At 38.6% G+C, this 11,121-nt stretch overlaps 1 protein-coding gene across 1 annotated transcript; it reads right to left on the reverse strand.

The window, feature by feature from the left end:
- Positions 1-790: 790 nt before the first annotated feature.
- LOC147860477 (defective in cullin neddylation protein) lies at positions 791-6,367 on the reverse strand. Its single transcript, XM_087324779.1, has 11 exons — positions 6,150-6,367; positions 4,985-5,046; positions 4,777-4,913; positions 4,624-4,682; positions 3,589-3,612; positions 3,276-3,358; positions 3,122-3,186; positions 2,392-2,441; positions 2,171-2,272; positions 1,279-1,338; positions 791-1,205 (listed from the first exon to the last, which is right to left on the reverse strand). The coding sequence occupies exons 1-11, from the start codon at positions 6,150-6,152 to the stop codon at positions 1,095-1,097; spliced, it is 756 nt and encodes a 251-aa protein (XP_087180905.1). The 5' UTR covers positions 6,153-6,367; the 3' UTR covers positions 791-1,094.
- Between the last annotated feature and the right edge of the window lie 4,754 nt (positions 6,368-11,121).

Here is an 11,121-nt window from a genome sequence, read left to right on the forward strand (position 1 = left end):
ATATACATGCAAAATGCCTTCACATGCTTTTATGCATTCATCCCCTAGAATATTTGCAAAAAGCACTATATCATTAACATATAACAAAAGCATAATGACTATATTCTCAATAGCAACTTCTTCAATGCCTTCTTCCTTTGCAAACTTAACAACCATTTCATCCAATTCATCAATGCATAGACCAAATAGAGTTGGTGACAATGGGCATCCTTGCTTAATAACAATAGTACATAAGGAGCTTCAATAGAATAAATCATTAATAAGGTGACTTCATCATTTTACCATGTTTGTAATTGTTTTGGAGGCTTCCCAAAATTGGAAGAACATGAAAGTAGTATGTACCCAAAACCCTCCACCATGTGATACTAATTCATGAGGTTGCATCATATTCATTTGAATAATTTAACTCCCGTGATAAATTATTGTATTTCACAAAATAAATAATCTCAAGTGAAATTATTGTAATAGATATCATTTGAGTGTGTTTCGTAAGCAATCTTTCATCTGCAATGCAGTTTTCCTTAGTTTTTGACTCATCTTGAAGCCCCCCAATCATAACCTTTTAAAGTACTAAAATGTAAATTCTTGTAATATATGTTTGACAGCCATTTCTATGCCCAATATATCTACATACATAGAGGACTTCCACACTCATTAGCATTTTCTCGATCTATTTTAATATCCAGAGAAAATGACAAGAAGCATATTGCAAGTATTTCATTCACTTGGCTAAGCCACACCTTCATTTTATAGATCCACAAATGACAACTCTCCCTCAAGCTTCATTCAATAGCATTATAAATCTATATATAATATGAATCACAGCATCCTGACACATGCCAACAAATACCAACTAGAGGAACAATATGAGAACAATCTCAGTATGTAGGCATCCACATATCACAGCAGCCTCCGAATCTAGAACATTCACATAAAAAGCTATAAGATGTTTCAATGAGAGTTGGTAATCTAAAAGCATGCTATGATGAATTTGGACATTGGTTTACTGTGGGCTAAAATCCGAAATACGCTACTATTCAGGCCAAAGCTGCTGATTTTCACTCATCACAGGTATAAAATGTATGAAGACCATTCTATCCTTTCTGGTTGGTCATCCCATTTTCAGCTAGAAATTCAACAAACTCATCAATCAAGTAGGGCCAGGCACCCTCAGAATCATAGTTTGATAGAGAAGGATCAATCACCTGTCAAGAAAAATATAAATGTATGTTTTAAGCATATTGAAATAATCACTGGCTCAAATCAGAGATGACTTACCCTTGAAAACTCAAATAACTGTGCCCACGTATCCTTTGAAATGGCTTTGTTATGCTTGACCTGATGATTTGACATTACATAGATCACACACTTAACTAGTATATTTAGGTATACAAAGTAAGAACACAAATTGTAGATTCACAGCAATAACTACACACTGGAACAGAACAAAATGCATTCGGTTACATAATAAATGGTACAAATATTTGAGGTCTCTTCATAAACATATGAATATTCAAAGTTTAGCATGTACATACCATAACTTACATTATGCACATATTTTTTAAGTAAATCATCAACTGCAGAGACTGAATTTCCCCACCATACATTCAGAAGTTTCATAATTTCATTAAGTTTCTGATGGTATATTCATCAACCTCTAATATAAATAACAGAAATTATTTCGATCTTTTATATTATCATTGGATATTAGTTGTAAGACTTATGTTACACATCTGTTATCAGAGTTATTATATATTTAAAATACTCAAATGTTATGTTTTCCCCATGAATTACATCTAGTTCTACTCAGATAATTAAAGCTACATTCAAGACTGACTCAAATTTCAGAATCCCCAAGCATTTACTATTCTATCGTAACAGATTCTTCATAAATCACATTCTTTGCTTGCAACATAGTAGAATTCGTAAATTAAAATTTCAAAAGAACACACTAGACCATCAAAAAGAATATTCCATATCCCAAAATGAAAGGGGATTTTATTGCAGTGGATACTGATATTTCATAAACCCCATCACGTTTGTTCATACACCATGCAGTGATTTAATTGGAACTTGTGGTAATGTCACATCCTTATGTGTATATATAGCCCTTTACAATGAGGTGATGAACCTAGGTAGAAGACTAGCTGCAGAGCTTATAAGAGCAAACCTGCAGAAATTGACACCATTGATCCACCAGAGGCCATTGGCGCTCTGCGAACAATAACTGCCACATCCCAATAGCTGTTTCAAGTGCAAGAGACTTCTGACCCTATAGGCCAAAATTTCAAAGCATGATTCATCAGTAAAGCAGCTCCACAATATAGAAATACCACCACTATGCTAAGTCATTCTGATTATTAAGTAGTCAAAAAAAAAAGTGGTTCTCACTTTTTCCTTGGCCCAGCTAAAAGCAAAATTGTAAATTTCCCGGAATTTCTCTGCCATAAACAGCAGCCATATAATTATTATACAATAGATTCTTTCTTAGATAACAGCAATAATGTTTTGGCTTCAATAAAGTCACAGTAACAGAGAATCCGTGGACAAGGGCATATGCAGAAGCTCTAAAAAAAAAAAACATTTCTTTTGAGAAGATATGCCTTTACAAATGGATAAAGAGTTATCTCAAAACAACAATCTCTTATTTTCATAGTAAACCAGCAGAGCTGGTCTACATTCACACTGTAGTAAGTACATACACAAGTAGCTACAGAATGCTGCAACATAAATCAGGATACGTACTTGATCAGAAGGAAGAAATCTAGGTACAAAGTGCTGCAACAGAAACGTAATCATGATAATAATCAATACGCACATTGCTACCAGGAAACTTGCTAAAAATGCTAGGTCTAAATTAATGGCTGTATGTAATGCTCCATAGAGATTCTTCACAGAAATGTATATGCAAGTAATTGTTCAACCCCATTAATACCTCCAGAGATATTGCCAGAAAGAAGCTTTGTGTTTCGAAAGTTGCACATAAATATGGTGCATTCTTACTACTTAAAACATGCATCAGATGGCTGAAGGATATTGAAAATACACATCCCATATCATTTGAACCAAAAATCCAAAGCTTAAGGTTAAGTGAATGTCCATTTTTATTATTAAAACTTACGTTCATTCTTTATCTCTGCACGTAAGGCTGGAAGAATGTACTTCAGCTTTTCAATAGAATCAACCCTGCATTGCAAAATTCAGCTCATGCGATACGTGAACCTTTCATCTACACATGAATTGAACATGATTACTTTGCCATGAGATAGACTCACCCCAAGGATTGAAGTCCACCAACGAATTCTTGCCGGGAGAATTCACACATTGTTGCAGCTTTCATGTGCCAAGATAACACAAGCTGAAAAACAGTAAAAAATGGGGTGAATGAGAAACTCTCTAGTAGACAATCTTATGACAGTCAGCCCCTATAAAGCCTTAAAAATCCTCGTACACATGGAAACAGAAAAACCATGCAGAAAGAAAAGCTAGAAGTAAGATTATGCTACCCTAGTAAATCACACAAAAATAACTATTGCAATCAGCTCTATGCAACACCATACTTGCAATTTGAAAATGATTTGTTCTTACCATCACAATATCCCCCGGCTCTACCTACATCCATGACAAAGACCAAAATATTGATCAGCTATCAAGTTCTTGATGATTTCTCCTATAATAAAATTAAACCTCATAGAACACTACATAGCAAATGATAAGATTTGAAATGTAACAAGTCTGGATAAGATTCTTAAAGCACATCCATGAAAACCAACTAATGAACACAAACATACATTAACTGCAAGCCACTTGATCGGTGATAATATCATTGGTCCATTTCGACTCACATATTTTCCTTTGTTTTCAAAGTTTGATTATTTAATGGATTGATTTTCAGTTCCATGGTTCAGGATTGACAAGGCTCAGATGGTCCCCTAGTAGAACTGCTGTCCTAGAATCTATCGAAAATTTGTTTTCAGTCCTATTCCAGTGTTCAGGATTGATGAGCCTTAGACGATGCCCTACATTGCATTACAAGAACTGGTATTATAGGGCCAATTTATAGGCATGGTTTGATACATCATTTTCCGCATGCTCCATCATTCTGACACATGATTGAGGACGTGTTGTATAGCATTCATTTTCTCGGATTTTCTTGGCTTGGTTGTGGTATATATGAAAATGGCATGTGATTGCCTTCCAGTTAAGGTAGCTTCCCAGTATGAAGTAAATCAAGTTTTCTTTGAGAGAAAATTTATGTGTGAAGAGAATGTCGCCGATCTGATGGTCATCATATAATCATAGTATCAAATATTGAGCTTGCATCTAGCATGCATGCTCATTTGACAGGTATGAGAAAAGGTTAGAGGTAAGCAATGTGAATTACACTAGAATGAGGTAGTATAGAGTGAGAATTTTGCCATGGGAATCTATAGATATCTATACAATTACATGAAATGATTGAGGATATCACGTGAGCCTGCCAATCACTGTTGGGGAAATTCAGAAATTCAGAGCAGTTGCAGTCATACTTGTGCAATGCTGCAATAATGTGGACAATTGGCAAAAAGCTGGCATGAATAAATCATAGAATAAGAAATTTCCACACTTATCAATAAATAGCACCTGTAAATCATCACAAAATGTAGATATGCCCTCAGCCAAAATTACATCAGAGAAAGAATCTGCAAAAAAACGGGTATGATAATCATAAACTCATAGTTCCAAGTATAAAAAAGAGTTGAACACCATTTCAACCAAATTATGCGATTCAGAAACCTTTATAACGTAGATAAAGTTCATCAAGTTGGCGAAAGTCAATTGCTGGCCTTGATGGTGGCTGATTGTAAAAATAATCAAAGGCTCCTTCCAAGTTCCAATCACTAGCTTTTAAAGCTGCTACAGCAGACTTTTCTCTGTGAAAATATTAATTTTAGTTTTTTCACATTAGAGATTTAAATCATATGGAACGGACTGTGTGCAATACCCTGCTCCGGATATAGATATAAATTGTTGGACTTTGTCCCGCTGTCCTCTTGCCAACTTGTGCTGTTACAAGCATCCACATGTGTGTAGTTAGATAAGAACTATACTAATTAATCATTCTTCTCAACAAAAAGAATATACTGAGATGGAAATGTAATTTCAAAAATCATTCAATGAACCTGGCATTTGCATCTAAAAAACAAGGAAAGGTGAAAATAGTAAAGTAAATAGATCCCATATAACAGGGATTTGATTTCAGAATGCATAAAAAAGATTCAGTAATAATTATGGGAGAACCTCTCACATAAAAAAAGTACAGCCTCATGTTACAGAATGTTTCATTAACTTAAATTCATGAATCATTTCTTTGTAGAAAGCATATGAAGAGTTTGATTCCTTTTGTAAAGAAAAAACGTGCCATACAGAACATTCCTTTACATTAAAAGTTCCGCATTTCGATTTGCAGAAGCTTATGAAATCAATGTACTCATAAAAAGGTTACAAAAGGAGCTCTTCCTTCAAGAAAATTCAATTTCTTTCCTTACAGATACAGGAATTTCTCTATTCTCTGTTCCTCCTAGTGTTAACTATTCTCGATAGAACGTCTCTTTACCTTGAATTCTCACATTTTTATTTGCATAATGCAAACCAAACGTAAGTACTAATGTGTCCAATATGGGAAGCATGCCTTCTGTGAAGAAAATACAAAACACTTGCCTCATAAACCATTTCCTTACCTTATATTCTCGTGTTTGGATTTGCAGAAAGCATATAAAATCAAGAGTAAGTACTAATGCTGCCAATATTGGAAGGATGCCTTCCATGACGAAAAAACAGTAACTTGCCTTATAGTCCATTTGCTAACCTTATATTCTCTCCTTTGAATTTGCAGAAAGCATAAAAAATCGAAGTACGAATGCCAAGATTACAGAAAGGGCACCATTTCTAAGAAAAATTATGTCTACAGAAAGTTATTTGAACACAAATTCTCACATTCGGGTTTTCAGAAAACCCAGACCAGTAATGCAAAGCGACGTCTTTCTAACATTTGCACAAAAGCAAAATATACATGGGCCTTACAAGAATGTTTCTTTTTTATACTTCCAGAAGCTGGAGCAATTCAGGTTTAGTAAGCCGAGAGCTTAAGGTAAATCAAAGAAACTTACCATTGCTAGCAAAAAGAAGAGAGTTCCAAGTCGAGGGAGAAAGAGAATGGTCGAGGTATTGGAGGAGAGGAGTTCAAGATCTGCGGAGAGATGAAGAGCTTGTGGCGACGGGGAGAAGTCTGTCTATGGTTTAAGCCACATCCGAAGCGATGGAGATGGCGATAGAGGTGGAAGTATGAGCGATGGCGATGGCGATGGCGACCTCGACTCCTCTCGACTGTACGCTGTCTGCTGCAGAAGAAGAGAGGAGAGGAGAAGAAGAAGAAGAAGAAGGAGAAGATGAGAGAAGGAAGTATTAATATTTATTTAATTAATTAATTTCCATTCGTTTTTATTCGAAAACGAGAAATAAAAAATTAAAATTAAAAATTAAAATTAAAAAAAATTAAAAGAGAGAGAGAGAGAGAGAGAGAGAGAGAGAGAATGAGAGAATATGGGAAATTACCACAATACCCCTGCCATCCAAAATATCAAGAATTTACCAAAATGCCCCTCCCCCATATATCTACCCCCCACACAAAGAAGACATTGTAGTAGCGCCTCTTGTTCGTCCATTGAAGCGAAAGAAGAAGACATTTTGTAGTGCCTCTTATTTGTCCAGGGATCCGAAAGAAGAAGAAGGCATTATAGTGCCTCTCGTTTGTTCGTTGAAGCAAAAGACGATGGTGGAAAAAGAAGGATTTAGCAAAAACACCATATTAGACATCGACAACAAAAGAGTGTTTATGGGTGTTTGTGTGCTTGTGTCCAAATGGGTGGAGATCAGATATCATGAATAGGGATGGGGTTCACAACGACTGGGAGACTTCGACTCGTCACACCGTGACCGGTTCTTTTAGCCCATTCCTACATGCAACATGTGAGATGACTCAAATGTTGTGTCCTAACCTAGGTGAGGGTAGGTCACTAATATTTAGATAAGTGAAGGGTATGTTCACTAATTTTAGAAAAGGGACTAATCTGATTAGATAGAAGTAAGGATAGGTGCATGCACTATCATGAACTTGACAACCAATGAATGGATCGTCTTTTAGAAAGGCAAACCTATTCAAGTGTCCTAAGAAAAGGTATAAATATGAGGCTTAGCTGCCTTCATAAGCACATTACGTCAGAAGGATGTTGTCTTAAGACACCAGTGGTGTGGGCTATAATTTCATCACGATTCATGATTGTGTTATCTCTTCCATTGTATTTACCACCCGAACCAGTCAAGGTGTAGATGGGCTAGGCTTTCGTCATGACTTGTGTTTATCCTAATATCCAATAGTATGGGACGTTGGTGGTAGGTTGATTATGTCTTAATCATAGCTCTAGGGTGGTCGAGTGGAACGAGTTCTTCTATCCACTCTATTTACCTTATTTTACTTCATTTGTCTATTGATTAGTATTAGACTCTTAACATGTCCTCCTCTCCCATCCATCTCCATAGACTACAAAAATGCAAATCAACCCTATAAAATAACGTAAATGTCATGGATAATATAGACCCCCCCTAGACACACACAAGGCTACAAGGTGGTTTACGAAGATGGTCACATCATCATCAATTAGAATGTTAACAACTACACATTTATGGCCTATGACACAATATAACCTCTAATAAAATAGTATCTATCACAAGTTGTTAAGAATTAGGTAATTAACTATGGGTTAATTAGTACCTAATTATGTGATTAAGCTAAGCGGAAGATTAAGTGATATGTGTGTGTATGTGTGTGAGAGGAAGGGAGAGAGAAGTACATTTATGAACAACACAAGATGGGGGATGATTAACTCTAAACTAAATTAGCATCATCATCATCAAATGCAAGATGGGGGATTAACTAAATTAGCATCACCACAATGAGGTATATATACATCTAATGTGCAACGATGCACATGTGTGAGTAGAATATAGGTACAAGGATGTAAGTCCTATATTCAATATACTTGGTAGTGGAGGATCTTGAATGTATCCCCACTTACGTACAAGTACAAAATCCTATTTAAGGGTGTAAAGAATCGATGGTGATTCTTGTGCAACGGAATAGATATGTGTGTTATGTGTATGTGTGAGAGGAATTAGAGGAGAGATGAGAGAACACAAGATAGATAGAAAAAGGAATACTCAAGAAGAAGGTGTATATTCACAAGTAGAATGGAGATACAAAAATGTAGCATTACAAGGAGTCACAACCGACTTAGTATGAAGTATGAGGAGGGTGTTTTATATAGAGTCACCCTCTCTCTTCATTAACTTACAACAACCACTCTCTCTCTTGGGGAATGTGAAGATTCATAGTCATGGGGAATAAGTAACTCATTAGTTATGTGTCATAGAATATGATTCTATGACACATAGTTAATGTGTAGAGAGTAGTGGTGTGACTCTTGACCTTTGAGTAATCATGGATTCTCAAAAGGTGTGTTCACACGTTGCATTATGTTGAGCTTGATTCTCAACACGCCCCCTCAAGCTCAACTTAGGTCGGTTCCTTTTGATTGATGTCTGCTTCGGCTGGTATCCGGTTCGAACAATCTCCGGTGTCCGCTTCGGCTCGTACCCGGTTCGAACGGTATCTGATTCTCGCTTGTACTCCCCCTGAAGCTTTGCAAATCAAGGATCGTCAATCCTAGGTCTGACATGAACTGCCGAAGCTTTTTGGCTCCTAGGGCCTTGGTGAAGATGTCGGTTGTCCGAAGATTCGTGTTGATGTGTAGAAGATCGACATCTCCGGCTTGTCCACCTCTCGAATGAAGTGATAGTGTACTTCGATGTGCTTTGTGCGTGTGTGGAACACCGGGTTCCGAGCCAGATATATACTGCTCATGTTGTCGTAGTAAATGGGAGTCAGATCCTTGATGGGGATGCCCAGATCCTTCAAAATCCTCTTGAGCCATACGACTTCACATGCAGCTACGGTTGCACCCCTATATTCGGCCTCCGTACTCGAAAGTGCGATAGTAGGTTTCTTCTTAATACTCCAAGATATTGCTCTGCTACCGAGTGAGAAGAAAAATACGAAGGTCGATCGTCGATCAGCTTTGTAGCTTGCCCACTCCGCGTATGTGTACCCTTCGAGTAGTATTGGTGTGGCCGATGCGTATAGAACGCCGTAATCCATTGTGCCGCTCACGTATCGTAATACTCGCTTAGCGCAATCGAAATGGATATCTCGCGGAGTTTGCATGAATTGGCTAAGGAGTCCGACTGGATAGCTAAGGTCGGGTCGAGTGATCGTGAGATAGATTAGGCTCCCGATCAGTTGACGATATTGGGTCGGCTCGCTCTCGTCTGTGCCGGAGTCAACATCTAGTTTGAGGTTTCGATCAAGAGGCGTAGCGACCGATTTGCACTCAGTCATCCCGAACTTGTATAACAAGTTGAGGATGTAGTGTTGTTGAGAGATCATAATGCCGGTCGGAATCCGAATTACTTCGATGCCAAGGAAGTAATGGAGCTCCTTCATGTCCATCATCTCGAATTTTCCGGAGAAGAGGGACTTGACCTTGTAGATGTCGACTAGACTTTCTCCAATGACCAGATCATCCACGTATAGGATGATGACAATTAGGCTTCTAGAGTTGTGTCGTACGTAGAGAGAGTTGTCGGATTTTGACATTTGAAAGCCGATTTGATGAAGATATTGTGTAATCTTCGAATGCCAAGCACACAGTGCTTGCTTGAGGCCGTAGAGTGGCTTCTTGAGTCGGCACAAGACTTTCGGATGAGTACGCAATTCAAAGCCGGGTGGTTGTACCATGTACACCTCCTCTTCTAATTTGCCTTGAAGAAAGGCGTTCTTGATGTCCATCTGGTGGAGGTGCCAGCCTTTTGCCGCTGCAAGTGCGATCACGGTCGGCACCGTTGTCATCTTTGCCACTGGGGCAAAGGTCTCTTCATAGTCGACTCCATGTGTTTGTGTGTATCCTTTCGCTACGAGTCGATCTTTGTAGCGGTTGACGGAGCCGTCGGCATTATACTTCACCTTGTAGATCCATATGTAGCCAATTTCCTTCTTGTGCGGTGAGTGGGGAACGAGATTCCATCTCTCGTTCTTGCGCAGTGCACGCATCTCCTCGTTCATTGCTTCGATCCATCACGGGTCCTTTGTGGCTTCGGAAAAGGTTTCCGGCTCTCGTACTGTTGCCACCATCATAAATGTGTAATGGTACGCCATGTACTCATCGTAGCCGAATAAGCTTATGAGATTCTTTTCACGGGTGGATCAACGAAGCTTCTCGTTTGTGGATTCTAAGGCTTTCTTCACTCCATTTGTCCGGATGTCAAGGCCTTCGAACTCACTATCAAGGGAGTGAGTCGATTCGATGGCGTCAAAATGATCATCTTCATACTCCGGCATTTTGGCTTTCCCTTTGTCTAGCTTTGGACTCGGTCGAGATGTGCTTTGATCGCTCAAAGGCTCTTGTGGTCCACTCAGTCGGGTCGTGATTGGACTTTCTTCGAACATGTGCGTAAGGTGATCTTCATCTTGTATCTCTTGTTCGGCGGATTCCGAGTCGAGCGGAGTCGAAGTTGTCTCTAGTGCGTACAAGGATGCAGACTCGTCAAACACAACGTCTTGACCTACTCGAACTTTCCGAATCAAGGGGTTATAGCACTTGTACCCCTTTTGCTCCAGTGAGTATCCTATGAGGATACATTTCTCTGACTCTAGGTCGAGCTTTTGTCACTTTTCGTCGAGGATGTGCACGTACGCAATGGAGCCGATTATCCGAACATGCGATAGGTCTTGCTTCTTTCCAAAAAACTTCTCGTATAGAGTAAGTTCGTGCACACTTGATGTCGTACACCGATTCATGAGGTATATGACCGTGTTAGCCGCTTCTGCCCAGTACGACTTCGGCACGTGCTTTTCGTTCATCATGGCCCGTGCTACTTCGAGGATGTGCTGATTCTTTCGTTTCGCCACTCCGTTTTGTTGTGGCATATGTTGACACGAAAACTCTTGCCGAATTCCTTCTTTTCGTA

Source organism: Azolla caroliniana, unplaced genomic scaffold (assembly GCF_043228905.1).
Source record: "Azolla caroliniana isolate FFs.n. ecotype wild unplaced genomic scaffold, voAzoCaro1.0.p SCAF_9, whole genome shotgun sequence".
Taxonomy (NCBI): Eukaryota; Viridiplantae; Streptophyta; class Polypodiopsida; order Salviniales; family Salviniaceae; genus Azolla; species Azolla caroliniana.